Genomic DNA, 21,606 nt, shown 5'->3' with positions numbered 1-21,606 from the left:
CTGCCAAGGTGCAAGTCCCAGAAAAAGGAAATTTTGTGTTACTTGTACTGTTACAAAATAGGACAAAAAAGCACTTTGATTCATGCAAAGCATTTTTTATACCTTCGTCTTTATTTCAAATGTACTACCTTTGCTTTTTGTGAGTGTTTGTATAAGATATAAGTGTTCTGCCTCCTCAAAAACAAAGTTGTTTATTCCCCTTAATCTAGAACTTGTTAAAAGCTTTGAATCATCAGTGAGTCATCTGATTTCTTGTGAATATTTTTTAGAAACTTGTGGCTGTCATGGTAAAAGTACACACTGGTGTCCTGGAAGTCCACGTCCTGGCCATTGAGAGCATTCTTCAGGCGGTGCGTCATGATCTTCAGCTGCATTATCTGTTGGCGTATTGTCATGTCCGGCTTGGTGATGTCGATTTCCACTTCAGGGTTGTTGATCTGACTGGCCAGGCCATCACCCATCACCTCAGGAAGGTACCTGGCACACATGAACACTTGTTTAACACTACTGTGTTACTGTGAACTTTTTGCTGAACAGTTGTGATAGGATAATGGCACTTTGCATTTCCTACATTTCCCAGGATTCTGTCAGTTGGTTTTAAAGACATCATTATTTGGTGACCAGACTGAAAGTGATGGTAATGCATCTACTGTAAAATGCTGTTTCCACCCAACATTAAAAAAAAAAAAGAAGAAGAAGAGGATCAGACTGAGAGTAAATGAAACAGGACCACAAGCGGGAAACAACTAACATGTCATGAGATACAGTATGCTTACTTCTTGTTTTATGTTTTATGAAAAAAAGAAACACTGAAATGTAACTATGATGGGAAAAGAGGAGTTGCGAAGTCAGCAAAATGACCACAACAATATCAAAAGTTTGCTTACATTAGCTAACATTAGACATCATACACTACTGGTCATACCAAAACAAATAAGGCTGAAACAGCAGAATCACTGAGTGTTTTGAATTGAACATGGAAACGTTTTACTGCTTATGATTTCTTATTTCAAAACTTACTGAATCTTGCTTTGATATGAAGATTCATTACATGTATCGACACCATGTATCCATTGTGGGGGGTATATGGTGTTGATATTTGATGGCTGGGACTGCTGAACAGTTTGTAAAAAATAGGGATCACTTCAGCAACAACCCACAGTTCCCATTAGATAGATAGATAGATAGATAGATAGATAGATAGATAGATAGATAGATTAGTCCATTTCCTTTGGCTGAGGTGATTTCTAGCCAGATGGCAGTGGGAAATTATACTATGAATTCAACACCATCATTTTGGAAGATGGAATGTCCATTTTCTACTTTGATTTGTTTTTTGAAAATACATGTATTCATAGGTTTAAATGTCCTACCTGGCACGGTTCATGCCGTTCCAACACTTATCCTCGGCCCCCGTTCCGGTGGCCACTCTGTCACTGCAGAGCATACTCGGAAGAGAAACCCAGTATGACTGCAAGTCCCTCAGTCTCACAGTTACATCAGACACCTGAGGTGGGAGTTGAGCAGATTTGTGAGCTTTTATGCTTTGCCTAAAATCACAGCATAATGAAGAGCATAATGAGCAAAAAAATCCCGCTTCCCCGATAACCAACTGCAATGCTTAGTCATCGGAGTCATTCATCCTTGCACGCATTCATTCTCATCTAATCACCCCATAGTGTAAAGGTGAAATGAACAGCAAAAAGGGGTTTAAGTGAACCAGGTTGAGCAATGGTTCCTACGTCATAGACCATCACTATGAATGGATCAGATTAGGCTGTCAGCATGCAATAACAAGAACACAGATTCGGTTGAATAAATACTTACCATTTTGTTCATTTTGTTGGAGCTGGATTCCAGTCTGTCCTCCACTGTAACCCTCCCTCTTTTCATGGAGTCATCAACTCCTGTGCTGCTGGTTCCTCCCTCTCTGATGTTGCCACATGCCTGGAACAACTGGTGCAGGAGAAGGTGAAGAAAAGACAAAACAGAAATGGAGAGAGAAGATGCAGATGGGTGACAAATCTAAGGAAAAAAACCAACGTAAAGTGTATTAGTGATTTGTTGGGCCACTACAAGCGTCCAGGGCGGCTGCAGCTCCAGTGACCCTTGACATGACGAACACCATTCTTCCAAAATATATTCCCTCGTGACAGTCAATCCAAAGTCAACTGCAGGCAATCAGTTGGGTTGAGATCTGGTGACTGTGAAGGCCACAGCACATGATTCACATCATTCTGATCAAACCTTTTCGTGACCCAGTCCTGCCCTGTATGGAAGCATCTGTAGTCATTACATTTATCTACTCATGTATTCACATTTTCCTTTAAGATGTCACCTACCTGTACTTGAGAAGGTTAACAGAAGGGTTAAATGAGAAACCAGATCCAAGTGCTTCTAGTACAAGTAACTCGAACTGTAAGGCTTCACACAGGCTCTATAAACTTTACTTTCCTCCCATATGTAGGTCATACTCTGAATCTTTATTGGTGTTGGTGTTGACAAGAATGAAATCTGATGATGCTGAACCACCTCTCTGAATAGAATCCTATAATCTCATAATCAAACCGCATCAGCAAAACATTTGGTGTTTGTTAGACCAGCTATCTATCTATAGGTACACAAAGAATCTTTGAGCATATTAGAACACACAAATGTCTTACCTATGAAAACCGACAGTCACAAGTGGTGCTGGTTATTTGAATGACCCCATGAGTCAACCACAGAATCATTCAAGCAGAATGATTCACAGCTCAGAGAGTACTTCTTGTCCCTATGGGGCTTACATTTATAAATGGAGCCCTGGGAATACAGAGAGACTGCAGTCAATCTGTCATCCAATCTGATCTGCTTAGAGGAGCCTCAAGCCTTTGAACCTTCACATATAAGAATACAATGATCCCGTTTTAAGCTTTCAGTCATGTCTGTCAGAATAACATGTTGGTGTTGTATGGTTCGCAGCAGATTGAATAATGAACATGAAAAACGTGGCATTGACTCTGCTACAGTTATATTTACACATACCTACTGCAGATTCTATTGTGTGTATCTGGTAGGTCTTTGTTTTTATGAGGGAAAGTACATAACTCAACATATGGCTTTTGATGTCAGCAGATTATGTAAATAAAGGATAATCTGTCCCCACACTTTGTCTACCATAATACTACACTATGAGCATCAATTGACTTCTGAGGGATCAACACAGCACTTTCCCCTAGAGATGAAGATCACAAGCTGAAGCTGTGTGTGATTACCATACTGAACCAGGTCAGAGGCGGCCCGCCAGACTATGGCTCACCTCAGGCCGCCAGGCTCCTTTAACAGCAAACCAGCACAGAAGAAGCTTTGTCTTTTCTCTCACCATCTACACAGTTTTCCACCTTCACCAAACTACTCAGTCAGATTTTCATGGCTGCCAGTGCCTTTTAAGGATCATATAAAACTGATGCTAAAACACCATTAAGCAGTGAAGTAAATGCTTGGCCCACAGACTCTGGCATGACTCACATCCCTCAGTTGAAATCAGGTATGTGGGGCTTTGTAACAGCATTAATTTAGTTGCAGGATAGGTGTTAATTGTAAGAACAAGTAGGGGCAATGAGGTAGCATGTTGAGCAGAGACCCAGGGTCAAGCCCGCATGTTGTTTGAGTCAGAACCGAGATAAATGATTGTGTATTATATTATATTAGGTAGCACAGTGGCATTTCCTGAGACAGTACAGATTTTTTTTACTTCTTTCCTTCTATTCTTAAAAGTTTATCGAATGATATAAATATTTTAAAGCCCCAGCAATCCAAATTTTTAGTATTTCTCCTTAACATTAAATATTCATAACTAAATAAGCAACAACCAGCTAATCTGCTTCATCAGGACTGTGTGGGTGTGCTTTAAATACATCAACTTGACGTTTGTCTACAAATAATCCTATAACTGTCAACATTACTAAATCCTGATCACATTAAGTTTTTCTGAGCCCCACACACACTCCAAACCACTGTTGTATACCCTTGCCCTGATCTATTGCAGAGGTCTAAACTATGTCTAATGAATTCAGTTTGCCACAGTTGGATGAAGTTCTTCTCACATCCCAAGGAAGATTAAAGCAAAGAGCATGTACCCGTTCACAGCAGACAGTGGGATTTTCAATAAATTCGCAAACATGTTTTCACTTTGTCATTGTGTAGATTAATGATTAAAAATTGCAATTTTATCCATTTATATCAATTACATCTTCAATACAACAAAGTGTACCAAAAGTGAAGGGGTCTGAATACTTTCTGAAGTTACTGTATAGTGCCAACCATTTTATGGATATAAGTTTGTCAATTTGGCTTTCATTGACTTCCCTCAAGAAAAAGATACACATAGATTTAAGTCTAACTAGAGATGTGAAATGTCATTAGGACCTATAGCCATGGACTGGCTGACAGATGTTCTTACCTGTAGCCAGTCACCCCTTCTTTAGTTTGCAGATAACATCTGTTTAGCTTTTGACCTAATATAATTAAACCATTGTCTACATTGGGTAGTCGTGAAGCCATGACAAGAAAAACACTAATACGACCTAATTTGTAACAATCCCCTTATTTAAAATGACATGCATTCTGTTCCTCACCGATGGAGGGTCCTCCTCCATTGGTCAATGATTAAAATTCAGGCACAGAGTGAACTGCTTTAATAATCAAGGAAATATGTGATTTGATTGGGATTTGATTGAATATCAGGGATATTCAGTGTCTGTGATGGCGCCGACACATTGTGGTTTAGCTCACTATATCATTTGATGTATTTTTTATGAGCTCTTCATTGTATTCTGTGCAGTAAAACGAGTTTGTATACTTCAGCTGTGTATATCTGTAAGTATGTATGCACCACTGTGTGTTCTGACCTTGCTGTTGATGGTCTGTAAATTATCGCTCATGGTCAACATGGCTTCTGATATGCGATTGGGAAGGGAGAGGACCACGCTATCCACACCAGATGGGTCATCAAAGCGATCAGCCACCTGCATCATTGTCTCTACAAAGACAGGAGGTACAGTTACCATGAAGAACGTTTCATATGCATGAAGTTGGTTCAGCTGTATTCACAGCACAAAGTAACACCATGTGTCGGGTGAACCTCTGAGCAGACATGAGGCTGAATTGGATTCATGTGTGAATGTTTGTGTGATGTGCTACCCACCCGCCAAATGCCTCCACTCGGTGTTGAGGTCAGCTTGGTTGGCCAGACAACCCTTCATGACATTGCTGCAGTAGTTGGCACAAGGTCTGGCGGAGGCCATGCCCCGGCAGTGGGGACAGTAAGTCATCCTCATCATGGCTCGCATACACTCCTGGCTCAGCTGCACCTGGGGTAGGGCACAGACAAAAATAAGCATACACCACCTGGATGAAATATTACTGTTTAGTCAAGCATATATGATCTAAGAGTCCAAAAGAAAAAACTGATAGCCGCTGTTGATAAGACTGTACATTTGACTGTATAAACTGTGAAAAGCCCTGCTATTACTGTACAGGAGAATTAAATATATGTTAAACAAAAGTGCTCAGATTTATTAAGATGTAAAGATGTAAATTTCTTTAGCCAGACAATGACAGTCGCAGAACTGTGGGAGGTCACCTCCCATGGTGACCTTTTTTTTTAGTTTGCACCAGACTTTCATTCAGCACAGTTTCCTTGGAAACCACTTTGGGAGAATTCGCTTTTTGTTTCACATGCGATGAAAAGGCCCTGACATTCATACAAGTATTCTCAGTCCTTCACTCCATCCTTCCTGCCTCCTCCATTTCCCTCTCTATCCCACAACGCTGCTCCCCCTGGAAAGGGCCTTCGTGCGTGAAAAGTGAAACTGGGTTAATACCAGTAAGCTCTGTTCACAAGAGAGTACAGCTATGCATGCAAAACCTCAGGAAGTGTGTGTGTGTGTGAGAGAGAGGGAGGGAGCGCGCGCGCGCGCGTGAGAGAGAGAGAGAGAGAGAGATAGAGAGAGAGAGAGAGAGAGAGAGAGAGAGAGAGACAGAGAGAGAGAGAGAGAGAGAGAGAGAGAGAGAGAGAGCGATGGAACGAGCCCAGCTACGCATACAAAGCTCCTCTAAGCTGACATCTGGGCCAGCCTGATGCTTTTCCTGGAAACTGTTCTTCCAACAGCAAAGTCACAGTTAAAACCAGGTTTTAACAAATATACACTGGAAATGGGGCAACAATAGGGATCAGGTGGGAAAACAACATTCTACAGTCCTGTCATGCGTTTAGGACAGCTTCCGGTCTCAATGAAGAAAGATCATCTTCAGGCAGACATTGAATTCTCAGGACAGTGGACTATGGCCTTGTCCCCTGATGAATGTAATCTGCATCAACAAAGGTAGCTCCTCTGTAACACTTTTCTTTCATGGTGTAATTCTGTGTGCAGTGTATAGTTCTTTTCATAGTTTCTTTTGTGTCTTTTGTCTCTCACACTTTATGTACTTTCTGTCATCAGTTCTCTAATGTTGAAAATATTGTTTTCTAGTCTCTTTTTTTTTAACTGTATTCAATGATTATTTATGGTTATATAGCATCAACTCAATATCCCCACAAGGATCATTAAAATTTAATCTAATTATATTTGATCTACATAAGGCAAAAGTAGTTTAGTAAAAGTAGTTTTGACACTGTTTCAACTTTAAACTAAATCCTAAACCACATTAAAAAAAATACATAATGAGCCTAAATTAGTAAATCTATCTCTGTTGTATAAGAGAGATCAATCGAATTTGGTAATTATTGCCAGTTGCACAAGGAGGACAGCATGAAGTGAAATAAGTGACACAGAACAGCAATAACCACATTCCCAGGCTTAATCTCAAGTCTTATGAGACATGAGTCAGATCTTGCCCTCCTTTTCTCCCCTCCTCCCATGCTTACCCCACCACTCATTAGCTAGGGATGAGTCAGACGAATGCTTTTTTGGTGAGAGAGAGAGGAGTGAGGGAGGGGAGTGTGCAGAGATGAGTGGAGAGAATGCCTGAAAATGAGAGAGATGGTGGGATGTTTAAAAAAAAAAAAACCTTAGAGATCCACCAAGGGGTGTTGGCAGGGGAGTGAAAAAATGAAATACTTATTAAGGAGAGACAGTCATTAATCTAGTTCCTGTTACATCATCCATACAGTATTAATACTGGGAATCCCAGGCCAGGCCCAACAGACATGACACAGTGTGTAACTGCTCTGTGGTGCTGGTTGATGTTAACAATTTCCTCAGTAACCTTGGAGCTGTGGTGCACCAGGCACTGTGAAGGAGGGGCTGTCAAATTAGAACCAGTAAAAAGACTCATAGTCTCTGGACTGCAACTAAGGATTGATTTCATTATGGATCAATTTGTTTTGTTTTTTTATTATTATTATTTTTCAATTTATGAAAAAAATGCGATTAAATCTTACAATTAAAGTGTTAAAAACATAGTGAAAAAATGCCCATCACCATATCCTCCCAGAGTACAAGGAGATATCTTTAAATTGCTTGTTTTGTCCACCCAATAGTCCGAAACCACAAGACAATTCATGTACGGATACATACAACAGAAAAAAACTGCTACTCCTCACTTTTTACCTTTCAATGTTTAATCGCTCATCAAAATCCTTGATCACAAGTTTTATTTCGATCAACTCTAAATAGATCAACATATCAGCACTAATAAAGACAGAATGCATCTTCACACTTTCACACACTCACACACACTACACTCACTCTGACCTACTTCAAATCATCTCTGTACAGGCCTATCAGGAGATATCAAGAGAAAGTTTTAGGCTTGAATTTCTCTCTTTGATGTTTACACATGTGGCTCTTTGACATGACTGTGTTACATTTTAAACACCTATACCCTCACTTGTCCTCATTTCACCTACACAATATGCTTCCCATACCTGTCAGTTCCTTTTATATTGCCTGCGATCAAGCTTGACTCTCTCTCTCTCTCTCTCGCTGCTTGTCTTTCCTATGTAATTAGTAAGGATATATGAGCAACCTCTCCCCCTTGTGTTATAGAGCGAGCTCATCCAGACTCCTTGCCTCCAGAGTGAGCTATGTGGCGCGTGGCCTACTTCCTCCACTCCTCCACCCGAGGGAATAAAACAGTCCGGAAAAAAGTTAAGGACACAGCAACTGGTGCAGCTTGGAGCGAAGCAAGGGAGGAATAAATACTGTACCAGAAAGAAAGACTGCATCTCACTTCTGAGATCTCCTTCCCTCTCAAATAATTATTCAGTTTTCCACGCATCTCGGTCTCCCTCTGCTCTGCTTTGCTCTATTCCCAGCCTCCTTTCAGGATACTCTTTCATCACGTTTCACTACATCTCCTATTTTTCATAGCTAATCAAACTAATACATAGCAGGGATTCATGTTATGCTTATTCTAAGTTGGCAGCAAACACAGACTTCCGCAGAAGACATTTGGAGCACACACATATGCAGGGAGAACTGCGTCTTATTCTCCCCTGCTTTGCACTCGAGCAGTGTAATAGCTCCCGGAGCAGTGTGAAGTAAACATCTTCAGTCACAGGGCCCCTTTAAGTGGCAATAGATAGCTATAAATAGGAGAGGTTGTCTCATTAGGGCCCAATCAATCGAAGATAAAATTACAGAGGAAAGGAGGGGAAAGCTAAGATCCAAATTAGTGTACGAAGCTATTCACACTAAAAAGGAGACAAAGGCCAGCACAGGGCACAGCTCTGGGAAATATCAACAGACATGATGGAGTACAATTTACTGAGAGAGGAAGGAGAATGAAGGATTGAGAGACCAGTAAGAGGGGAATAAGAGAGGATGCTGGAGTTCGTCACAGTCTTTTTATTATCTTCCTCTCTCTTTTTTTTTCACCGTCTCATTTGTTCCCAGCACAAGGCCGTTCTGATCTGCGCAAGTACAGCACAAGGCTGATTGTGTGCAGGCGAAGACAGCGACACAGTCTGACACACAAATTATGAATTCGAAATTGCATATGAAATTGAACAGTTGGTTGAAGCCTGTACTTTGTTTACTCAAATTGTATCAAACCAGCTTTGACATGGATGATTCAAAGAAAGAAAGGCAGTACAGTTCAATGGACCGAGCTTGGAAATTCCCTTTTGCAGAGATTGACCAAGTGTGTCCATAGTGACTGTTCTTGAATTGCGGTATTCTCTTGCCTTCCCACTTAAGACTTTTGATGAGTGTGTGTAAATAGGGCAGAATGCAGTCCATGACCTAATTCAGAGTGGCAGTGGCTCCAGTGCCCTGGCATTAGCGCTGGGATGACATTTTGTAATTTTGTAAAAGCTGCGCTAATTATTTACACATTTTCCCCAGCCAGCCTAGTTTAATGAACTCATCGCTCACTATCCCTCAGCACAAACACAACGACATCAGGCGGGAAATGTGTATTAAGAAGTAGCCACACTGGGGAAATGTTCATCACCGTTGGAGGGTAATGATGTTATGACGATGTGTGTGTGTGGAACTGTGTGTGTGTTTCTACACCTTGAGGCACTTGTGCGCTCGCGTACTCCAGTGTGTACATGAATGTTTGCCTAACAGAGATGCTTATCAGTTTAGCATCTTGCTGGCAGAGCTCTTGCAGGAGTCCTAACCCACTCTGACTGGCCCAGGGGGTACGCCCATGTGTCACAAATCCTGAATGGCAATTTCGACATAGCGTGCTGCCCATGCTAATTCCGATCCGTCGTCCCCTGTTTGCTCGCGTCTAAGTTAAGCAGTAAATGTCATGTCTCTGGCTATGTTAGGCTAGTTGCATTAGTGCCATAGCTCCAGGTCATGGAGTTTTAACTGCCACTGTCATGCTGTGTGTCTTGTTATTCACCTACTAACTGCTTTGCTGGACTAGCTGTGTTCATGGTCATCCCCGATTTTACCTCCCTGTGGCTATGGATGTGCATAGGCTTTGCTGTGTGCAGGTACTTCACTGACACATCCTCAGGTCCCTTTTTGTAGGTGTGAGATGTTGCACCTATTTCTGGGCCAAAGAGTAGCAGAGAAAGATATGCTAGGCCAGGCTGTCTCACTCTGATGCAAACAGCACAGTATGTGCCACCCACAGTGCTAGCCAGAACACATACATCAGAGTGAAAGGGAAAAGGATCATACAGATTCTTTCTCTGACATGCATCCAAATGTGTGGCCTTGGAGTCACGTAGTAGCGCCACAATCTTTCTGTTTATTTTATTTTATTTTTTCCTCTCTTGCTTTTGGTCTTTTCATGCTCACACACAGCCTGGCCTTGTAATATTTCATCAAGGAAATTATTTTATTATTCATCTCTGGCGCAGCATCTGTTTTGTCAAAGGATGCGTATATTTCTCATGGGGCCACTGCTCCTCGTCCAGTGGCTGATGGAAGATGTTTTTCACTACTGCATCAATACTGACCTCCTCCCTTTCAGAAGCTGAAATAATTTCTCAGTCTTGCTCTGATCTTAACCTTACTCTTGTCTTATACACAAAGGGGACCATCTCTCTTGGGAGATATTAACCCTCCCCATGGCCTTTTCTTTCAGTGTGAAGCTGACATTAACTGTTGCTGCAGGGGCTGATTGCCTGAGAGCCGTGGGCTTTACTTTATGGAGCCTCTAGTTTCCACCAACATTGATCTGCCACTGCTTTATACTATCCACACAGACTAGTAAAAACAGCTCAGTGTATATGTGTGTGTTTTTAGAGGTTCACATCAAGGAGGTGGACTGGTGACCGCAAAAGAAAAATGAATACAGACCTTTAACACAATAACACCAATTAACATGTAGTGGGAGAGAATATTAGCTTTTCGGCAGATTAGACACCAGTTAAATGCTATGTGAGTCCGTAAGTCCCTTCTATCAAAAGCAATAAAAGTAACCGGTGCGGGAAATAGGAAAAGGGGACTATAAATTTAAGGCAAAGAGGCAAATCACAGTTATTAGATGGAAGGAAGCCGTGTAAAATTGAGAGGGAAGAAAATGGGAAACTGGAGAGAGGTTTTTACCTGGGACACCTTGCGCACCACTTCCCCGGTGACCACCAGTCCCTGAACGAAGGAACGTGCTGCCACAAATGTGCGTGTGACCACCATCTTCATTACACGGGGTATGTCTCCGAAGGGCCGTAGCGTCTCTATCTGCTTAGACACACACTCCAGATAGTCCTCACCTGCAATCAAGATACATGTTCAACACATACATCTCAAGATTATAGTTTAGAGTATTTTACTTTAATAAAGTATGAGGTTATCTCTGCAAAGAGAATAAATCAGATGTTATCACTGACAGTGTCAAAGCCAAGTCGTAATTTGTGCTCTTTATTTTACTTTTGTAAAGTACACAGTGTATATCACCGCTGTAAAGGGAGTTCTCAGTCAATAAATCTGTGTTAGTGATGCAACATTAACCCACAAATTACTTCATGGTTGGTATTTGGCGTTCTACAAAAAGAAGCTGGGCGTACCTATGGAATATTGCTTGTTTGCCTGGTAGAAGAGCTTCTCCAGCAGCTTGGCCCAGAATTCGTTGAGCACCTCCTCCAGGTTGACATTTGAGCCTCGATAGTAGTGCCTCAAATCCGTGTACAGCTCAGAGAAGACCTGCGAATTCTGGGAGTATACTGCACCCCAAGTTGCAGTGAAAGTCTCCTGTAGGCTAATCGCAGAGCGGTTCAGCAACTCCAGGAAGTAACCTAAAAACCAATATAGAAAATTAAAGGTTTTACAACAGAATAATGAAGTGGCTTTGAGGCAGATTTACAGTGTCAGCAACTACACTGCTTGGTATGATTTTGTTCTGTGCCAGTTTTTCCCCTCCATATCCTCACATTATTGTTTTTCACCCACAGTACACACTGCTATTCAACAAATACAGCAAAAAAAAAAAGAAAAAAAAAAAGGCATAGTCATTAACACAAATGTTTTCAGGCTCTTAAAGCTAAAAAGCTGTCTGTCTGTAATTCCTAGATGACTACTAAGGCATTTCATACTGTAAGAAGGACGCTTAAAAGAGAAAGAAAAGGAAAAAAGGTTATTTTTACACACTTTCACCATCTTATTTTGACTGCCTTGTGCTACATACCAACACCGCTTCATACTGTCAGTGAACCTAAAGCTGAAGTATGTGAGGGTGTCCCTCTGGGGGATGTCACAGAATTGACAGTGCTTCAGAGAGCAGTATATACTGCTCCAAATGAGGATTTACAGTTATAGGCTACAGGCAGAGGCAGGCAGTCAAGCAGACAGACAGGTAAACAGAGTGGCAGACAGTTAGGCAGGCTGTCAGTCTGGGAGAGGAAAAAAAAAAAGCTGAAGAATGTTGAAGTCTGACTGAGACAAGCACCAAAAAAAGGCATATGGAAACAGTGGAAGCAGACTACAAATCCCAATTCTATCTCAATGTTTCTACTGCTCCATCCACCTGATTCACATGTATGAGGGGGCAGGGTGTAACACACACACACACACACGTCTTACTACATACTGCAATCCATTATAACACCACTTACAATTACAGCCTCTAAAGAGTGAATATTTTGTGCTTAAACATGTTATTTAATGAAAGACCATTCTATTGGATTGCATTACGTTGGAAAGCTAAAACTGGTAACTCATTGTGCTGTATGCATGGGTCATGGTTGAGTTTCCACTGAGGTGCACACAGCCACCTATCCAGTTTGCTCTCATAAATCCCAGCTTGGCCAGAGGCATAAACATTTTTTTTTTTACATCTGTTTTGTGTATGTAAACAATGTTTATAAATGAGGCTCCTGTTCTGCCAAGAGAATGACAACAGTAGGTTCAGCACGACAACAGTGTGTGACCAGTGTGTGATATGACCATCAATCCATTCAGGCCAACACCTGGTAAGAGTGTGTGTGTGTGTGGCAGGGAGGTGGAAAGCTGAAGTCTGCAGCAGTGTTTACTTTGTAGGTGTCTTATCTCTGCCTGCCACCCCTGATCAGGGAGAGACGAGAAAAGGGGAGGTTGTGGCCTCCACAGGGGGGGACCCCGCCTGGAGTTAGCTTATTCCCCTAAGCAAGCTGTTTTTAAAAACATCATAACACAACATCAACACAAAAATTCACCACGCACACACTCTAGCTTATTTAAACATGATAGAAACACACCCTGCCTTCTAACAGTTTCCCTGACAACAACATATAAAGAGTTATACAGAAGTGAAAAAAAATAAAAATCCATCACCTCATGTGCGCAGGGCCTGAAGACAATCACAGCACTTGGAGTTACATAACATGTTAATATGCTAAGCTCATCCTGACCCATCTGCGTAGCATTATCTAAGCACTGGCCTTGCTGGATACTGTATCTCTCTGTTCTGCTTTCCCGCTCATTAATAAACACCAGCCGGCCCACTTCACCGCTGCTGTTATTTGCTGCTTTCTTCTGGCATTTTCACAGACTCCAAGCTAAAAGGTCTAATCTCATCGGAGCCATCGATTTGAAAAGATGTATTTAGCAGTGAATGTTAGCAGAAACATACTCCTGTGAGGACTCTTTTTTTTTTTTTTTTTTTATTATGCAGACATCCACTCCGAGACATACGTCATTACATATTCTTGGTTTTGCTACATTTAATGGTCACTCTGTGCATTGTGAATACTTCCAGTGGCTTAAAGTATATCTGTAAAATGCATTTAACTCATCTTGGAAACATCAAGACACATTCTTCAAGGTATATCTTTGTTTTGGTTTGGAAAGGTCTATACCATGACACATCAGGTCACAGTCCTCCTTCTGCAGCCGCAGTCTTCCTTTGGTGCCATGACCAATTGCCCTTTGACATTTCCTTCAGTTGGGTTCATGCCCAGAAAAATGTCAGTGTGCATTATTTCTTAACCGGAGTCATAGTAATGTTGTCAGTCACGTGCTTTTTGATGTACAACTCGTGTTTCAAAACATATACAATCAGCTTTCGGCATAAATATTTGCTTCAAACAAGCAATAGATAAAAAAAGGCTTATTTTAAGTTATGTTAAGTGTTGTTTTTGCTGCATTGTGCTGAAATCAAGTGACTGCTATTTCTTACTGCAGTGATATAAGCAATTACAATTTCTCATTTTCTCAAGTTTAACACTGTATTTCAATAATATGAGACAGTTTTATTGTTTTAAACCATAATGTAACAAGAAAGGTGGAGGACCAGGTTGAAATTGTGTGATATTTTAAACAAATGAGAATGAGAGAAAACAAGCCCCTCAGTGTAGCTACAAACAACATACTGAACAAATGGCAACTTAATGAAGGGTGTGTAGCCTCTGTCTTTGTGTGAGATGCAAATCATTTTCTAAAATTATAATGCTTGGTGAGATAAATGCTTCTGAAATGCAGCAGCTGTATGTCCAGCGTTTGTTTAGTCGTGAGACTTCCTGACTGGATGACACATCGTTCCCCTGTTCCCTGACCTCCTGCCACTCAAACTATCTGCAAACACAGCGCTGGGCCAACCTCAAAGTACCAGGAGAGCTGCACGTATGTCACTCATACTCGCACGCAAGCCAACAATCGCAATCATCCTTCCAGGAGTCAGCAGAAAGGCGCACGCAAACGTATGAAATCGGCTTGAAAGTCAAAGCACTTTCACATATACACACAGACACATAAGGATCACAGACGAAAAACACACACTATTCTATCCAGGGTACAGAGAGGCAGGCACACAGACAGGCAGACAAGCAGGCAGGCAGGCAGACAGGGAGCTGCTGTGACAGGTGCAGCCTTGCTTTTAATCCCCATTAGAATTCATTCCTGCTGTGTACTGTCAGCCATACTGTAAAAACGCCTTAAGTCTGGCCGAGTCAAATGGGCTTCAGCAGAAACAGTTGCATTCAGGTGATGGAGTGAAGTGTTTTCTCCATTAAATGAATTATCCACATTCCTGTTTATAGTCGTTATGGGTTTGGGGGCATGTTTTTTTTTTGTTTCTTTTTTGTTTTAGGTGCTCAGGGATCAGCACATGTAGAGGGCAGATCTTGGTAAATGGCACCACGCTGTCCACTTCTCCTCTGCCCTTCAGCTCAATTGAATAATGATCATCATTAGTATGACACAAAGCCCCTGTGCGTTTGTGTGCTTGTGTGTGTGTGGAGATGACCTTTTCTTCATCTGTTTGTGTCTACATGACACAGGGAGCCACATGCCCACCCCTTCCTTCACCCCTCTTTTCCTTCTACTCTCTTCCTCAATCCTATATCATCCTTTAAAGCCTAACCTCCACCTCCTCTCCCCCCAGCGTCTGCTCTCCTGTGAAGGAGTGATGGGAAAGGGCGCTGAATTGCTTATGTCCCAGCACAGTGGGTGTGAAGGGGACAAAGAGGGGACAAACAATAGTACATTTTTAATGTAGTCATGAGGATACCACATTATTACACACATTAAGTGAAATCATTTACAAATGCATCAGGTGTCACTATTGCTATTATGTCTGTCCACAGCTAACACATTTACCAGGAAAGAATAAAACCTTTATCTGTGGCGAACTGTGGTACATAAACTAACTCTAGTTTGTTTAACAAGTCAAGCAATTCAGTTTCATTTACAGCACTGTAAACCTGATAGAAGTTGGGTAATAAATACACCAGCAGTGAGCAGGACGCTGTGCAAGAGTTTTGTCATTAATATTTATAGCCCTGAATCACAAATGCCACATTAATCTGAACAGCATATGACTCCCTCTGTCTTTATAACCATACCAGATAGATTATACTTATAACAGTCATCAGAGTGGGACTGGGCTATAATTCAGTATGGCCGTTTATCAGTTTTGATGTATAATGCATAATAGTGGGACACGGTTATTTTGCACTTCGGTTTGACAGTTTAATGTGTGATTTTGCGTATAATTTGCAATATTTTGTTATATGTCAATGTTGAAATATCCATTTTGATATCATGATAATATTCATCAGCTCCACTACGGAGACCAACCACACTGACTACTCCCATAAGTGTTAGAACAATTTTGTGACAGTAGATTAGTAAAATCTCTCTCGTCTCACTCTACCTCTATCACACTTTGCTTTTCACTCGTCTTCTTCACACTCTCCCCACACACACACACCCACACACATAGAACAAGCTAAGTCAAGCGTGTGTGTCTTAATGACTTTCTTCCTGCGGTGCGAGGGGAGTTAATGATTTCATTTGTAATCACTCTGAGCTTCACATCCAGGCCACCTTGACATGTCAGAGGCTTATTTTAACTCTATTCCTACATTCTCTTAGCCCACTGCTTCTAAATCTGGTTAAACACACGCGCACACACATTAGAGTGCTCACAGAAAAGCTCATATACCATAAAATTACTCTCAAGTATTTCACCCTCTGCTACACTCCCTTGGTCTTTTATCAGTCAATATGGTGCTTTACGTAGAGACAAGTAGCCTCTACCTCCGAGTGCCATCTTTGTCTCTCTGCCTCGTCTCTATCTTAAGTCCTGCTCCCTCCCTCTGTCTCTCGTGTCGAGTTGTGTTATTGACAAGAGATTCTGTGTAACACAGAGGTTCCATTGATGTTCCTCTTCTGCCAATCACTCTTACTGAGGGGCTTGGACTGATCCCAAGTTACTTTCTCACACAGAGGTATTAACTAACCGAGGCTTGTGCTACTCATTCCAGGCTAATCAAGAATCGGTTTTCTCATACAGAGGGCTTAGCGGGTCTGGAAACTTTGCCACTGTCTAATTAGGTTGGAACTCATACCAGTGGCTTGAAGAACCTGATCTTTAATGTGGTGATTAAAGGACCAGTGCGTAGGATTTAGTGTCATCTAGCGGTGAGGTCACAGACTGCAAGAAACCACAACAGAATACCCCTTTCCCTCACACCGTCCCTTTCCAAGAACCTACGATGGCGTTCAGGTAACATAAAAACAAGAAAGGCTGTCTCTAGAGCCAGTGTTCAGTTTGTTCGTTCTGGGCTACTATAGAAACATGGCAGTGCAACATGGTGGGCTCTGTGGATGAGGTCACACTCCCTCTGTAGATGAAGGGCTCATTCTAACAAAAACGCAACGATTCTTAGCTTGAGATGATTACATACTACTGAAAAAATAATTATGAATATCATATTCCATTTCTGCCAATCAATCCCCCTAAATCCTACACGGAGGTCATTTAAGGAATTTTAGGCAGACGGGAAATTATTCTTTCATAATTCGTCTCTTCTCATTTTGGTATTTGTTTCCCTCCATTTGGCAGCTAACATTGTCTCACATGGGCAGGAAATGTTTCAAAGCACTTGGGGACCCTGCTTGAGAAGTGAAAGAAAATATACAATCCAAATTCTGGGAAAAGCTTGATATTTCTATTACAAGGTATTTTGCAGGAGAAGGACACGACTTGCACAATGAAATGGAAGAAATATGAAGGCAAACATTTGTTTACCAATGCCTAAGCATAGATAAAATTACCGTTCCCACAAAGGCTCATTCACTAAATCGCATATAGTACAGCGCCATACATAGCAAACATGGCAGATCAACTGAGTTTTGGCAGTGCACCACACACTGACAAGGGGAGGATTGCATAGAAAAGGAAGATCATAGGAAGAATGAAAGAGCACAAGAGAGGAAAACAGGTCTGAAAAAGAAGAAATTGTATATCTCTTTCATATCTGACAGCCGTAATTCTATTGTCCATTTGGCAAGTGCTGAATGATCATATTAGCTAGATGGTTCTTTGGCAGAGAGGAGGGAGACAGAGAGAGCAAATGATGAGGCATATGCCAAGAGAAGAGGAGGAAAAAATCAGGTGGCAGGGGTGCACTAAAATATAAAACTAGAGAGCGCTCAGTGAGCACATACCGAACGTCTGCCAAGGCTCATACACTTCACTAAATTTGTTATCTCAATAATAGAACATGTAAAGCTGCATCTGGATTTGATCTACATCAACATACACAATCATGTTGATTGGCTGATGACTGCCATGACCTTCTGAGACTCTTCACATCCAAGTCTGGGAATGTTTGTAAAAAATGAAACTCAGGACTACTGACCGATGGCCATTTAACTTTAACTAAGATAAATGTAAGGTAAATGCCAGCACATTTTCAGGATTGGTCAGAGTTGATGAATTTGTCACCTGCTAGTACATAATGCCTCTGAGAATCATTAACAAATTTGTTGGACAGGTGAAAAAAACTGTTTGGCAGAAAAAAATTCAAATTGCAGTAAATCTTTTTTTTTTTGGATGAAACGGATATCATCTGTTCAGATAGACATCTCCTTGAGCCAGGAATACTACTTGTAAAGTTCTGCTTGAGAAATTATCATCCAAATCATCCATGTGAAGTGTTTTATAAATGGCAATATGATGTGCAATTTACACACAAACAAATTTTCTCTACCTTGGCCCATAGCCTAACTCTCTACACCTAATTAAACTGAATATATTCAAAGTTTTGACTATATAACTAACTAAGAAGCGAAGGAAAGAAAGGTAAAAAAATGCAGAGCTGTAATGTTTAGGGCACAGCAAAAAAAAGCCTCTTCAGCAGGCACCAGATGGTTTTGTGATCTCTGCTTTTTCGACTGGAACCACTCCTCATCCACAAGTACAAAGGGATCCTCTACCTTTCCCTTTGTTATTCCCCCACCTGTGCAAGGACAATGAAAAAAATAAACACAACAGGCACAGACAAACATTGTTGTCCTGGGTGCACCGAATGCACAAATGATGATCTGGGAGCCATTAGACTGTTTATGTGTCAGCCTGACTCTCCATCAATAACAACACTTATCACACACATACTGTGCCCCAGGAGCACTGCAAGCCCCTTAGCCAGCATTTAGATGCTATTAAAAGGTCCCTTATATTAAACAAGCCGACACATCACATAATGCATGTCATTTATCAACAGGCTCTCTGTGGATGCCTTTATTCCACTTTCTCTCTGTCTCTCTTCTGACTTTCCCTAGCTGGCATTATGCACCATTTACCCATGCCTGTTGCTTTTTCTGTCCATCTGGTTCTCTTTTTAAGCCCTTTTTCCCTTGCTTGTTTCCTCCCAAACTCCATACCATTCCTTACCCTCACTATCATTTCGTTCTCTTTTTTTCCCCCCTCTATCTAAAGTTACTTTCCACTGCTTGCCCCATCAACGCTGCATTCTTCTTCCCCTTTCTCTCTGTCTTGCTTTCATTTTATCCTTCCGAGGCGCCATCGCTCCTAGTGAGTAATGTGTTTGGCATAATTAGGCCAGTATACTCCAGGTCCCCACCGACGTGATTTGCATGCAGATAAAATGAGCCAATCAAGCGCCACAATGGGAGCAGATGTCCTTGTCTCTCGTGACATCATCAGAAGTGACCCTGAAAGCAGGAAATTAGAAGGTGGGTGTTGGTGAGGTGGGAGTGAATCAAATCTGTTGCCTAATTGTGGGAATATTGCAACACACATGTAGAATGTGCCACCAGTGCCCAATCCGAATTAACATTGATTTTGTGTCTTAAAGGTGAAAAGAAAAGGATGCAGGACTAAATTTGGTTGAAAACACAGAGTTGCCAGTTTGTTAGCTATCGCATTATAGTGAGAGATGTTTGTTTTAATAAGCCACCTCATGTGTAGATCTCAATGTGTAGCATGTTAAGCTACACAACTATACTCATATACTCAAGTGTGTTCTAGTTTTAACCTAGACATGCATATATTTTCACTTGCAAATCACCAAAGCTGTTCTTACTGGGATTAAAGTACAAGTTTTCTTGGTGTCAGGACTCCCAGTGAGCTGCCTGCCACACTACTCACTGAAAAGCAATACAGCAGGCTGCTGCTTGCTATCGTCTGACGGCAATGCAGATTTCTCCTTACATCCAAGTTTAGTGCCTGTTCCCTGAACCTGATAGGATACATTTGGGTGTGCTTGATGTCATTCTCATGGATTTCTTCCCCCTCAGTCTACTTTCATGAGAGGACATGGTGTTACTTAACAAGCCAGGTGGGAGATGTTCAGAGCTCTACTTACATGAATAAGTAAGTGAGTCCTGCCTGGTCATGTAGAAATGAGTGTACCCATAAGCCAGCCAGCCAGTACTCTTCAAATCAGATTAAGCTCTATGACCACTGATCTGCTTTGGACCGAAATGGGCTGGAACACACTGGCCAATAAGCCTTTGGCTGCTCATAAATACTCTGTGCCAGTACATGTATGTGTGTAGGCTGTGTGTGTTGATGACTCAAGACCTGGGTTAAGATCAAAATAAAATCAGTTTCTTTGTACTCTGTGTATTTACATATTCATCCTCTATTTGTAGATTATTTTCTGAGTGAATCTATTAATTGTTTAACCTGTAAAACACAAGAAGACAGAGTAAAACACCACCACAATCTATTAAACCCCAAGGTGACATCTTCAAAGGTCTTATTTTATTCGACCAGAGATATTCAGACATATAAGACAAAGAAGCAGTAAATGCAATAAAGGCACAGTCAACTGTCTGGCGCTGGAGGACTTCGAGGTTTGAATGGAGTGGGATCAGGACAGGAATTTTGAAAGTTGTATGGAGAAACATGCAAGGTCATGAAGTGCTTTACATACGGTACAAACAAAACTTGGACTCAAAAGGAACAAGGATTTAGTTACAGGAGGTATGAAGTACTAAGTTGAAACTCAGAGGGGATCAGGCAGTTGCTGTTGCGGCTCCCAAACTCTGGAACAAGTTGCCTTTGCACATCAAGCAGGCCTCTTCACTGTGTGTCTTTAAATCTCTTCTCAAAACGCACCTCTTTTCCTTGGCTTTTGATACAGTCTGAGATGTTGCCTTTTTATCGCTTAACTGTTGTTGTTTTTACATGCGTTTTATGTCTTTTTGTACTGTCAATGTGAGATTTCTTTTTTGTATTTTACAGCACTTTGGTCAACAGTGTTGTTTTTTTATAAATAAAATTGAATTGGAAATGTATTAATATGGTCTTTCCTTGTGATCTTAATATTGTGTAAAGAGTAAATGAGTATCCCTTTGTACAACGTAGAAGGTTGCTTGAATGTATATGTGGCAGTATTACAAGTGACACACACACACACACACACACACACACACACACACACACACACACACAGTGAATCCAGATGCCAGTGATGGCACCATTAGACCAGGCACCACCTGCCAGCTTAAGGCTTCCGTCTGTCTAACACACCTGGCTGCCATCGAACACACTGCTCCCTTTGGTGCCATCACTCTTTGTGTCCTCTCTGACCTTTTCCCTCTCAGTTTCATATGTGAACCCACCTCTCTTTCTCTGTTTATCTCTTTTACACTCTTTCTGGCTACCACTTTCCACTGTATGTTTTAGCTTTCCATCTGTCTCACTTTTACTCTGCCCTCTGCTTCACCCAGTTTCTTTGTTTAATTTTCCTTCCTTAGCATTTTGCACTGCATCTTTGTTCAACATAATATATTGTTTAGTTTGCACCACTCCACGCAGTATGAATGACAGCAGTGACATTGGGAATACCAAGTGCAAACCACATACACACATACTGTATACAAAGCCCATTTCACTCACTCACACAGTGACACACTCTAAATTACAAACTTACAAACACATGCATATAAACGCACATCTGCATGTTGACATATACACAGTGTACACACT

At 41.3% G+C, this 21,606-nt stretch overlaps 1 protein-coding gene across 1 annotated transcript in view; it reads right to left on the bottom strand.

Annotated features, from left to right (window-relative positions):
* Positions 1-21,606, bottom strand: part of gpc1b (glypican 1b) — a 64,533-nt gene that overhangs the window by 3,794 nt on the left and 39,133 nt on the right. The window contains exons 4-10 of the mRNA XM_056391269.1: positions 11,456-11,683; positions 10,998-11,161; positions 5,186-5,351; positions 4,890-5,020; positions 1,828-1,956; positions 1,374-1,507; positions 302-477 (exon numbers count right to left, since the gene is read on the bottom strand). Coding sequence (XP_056247244.1) covers positions 302-477; positions 1,374-1,507; positions 1,828-1,956; positions 4,890-5,020; positions 5,186-5,351; positions 10,998-11,161; positions 11,456-11,683 — 1,128 coding nt within the window. The remainder of the gene's footprint in view (positions 1-301; positions 478-1,373; positions 1,508-1,827; positions 1,957-4,889; positions 5,021-5,185; positions 5,352-10,997; positions 11,162-11,455; positions 11,684-21,606) is intronic.

Source organism: Seriola aureovittata, chromosome 12 (assembly GCF_021018895.1).
Source record: "Seriola aureovittata isolate HTS-2021-v1 ecotype China chromosome 12, ASM2101889v1, whole genome shotgun sequence".
Taxonomy (NCBI): domain Eukaryota; kingdom Metazoa; phylum Chordata; class Actinopteri; order Carangiformes; family Carangidae; genus Seriola; species Seriola aureovittata.
Note: the sequence above shows the minus strand (reverse complement) of the source record. Positions and strands in the feature narration are given on the sequence as shown.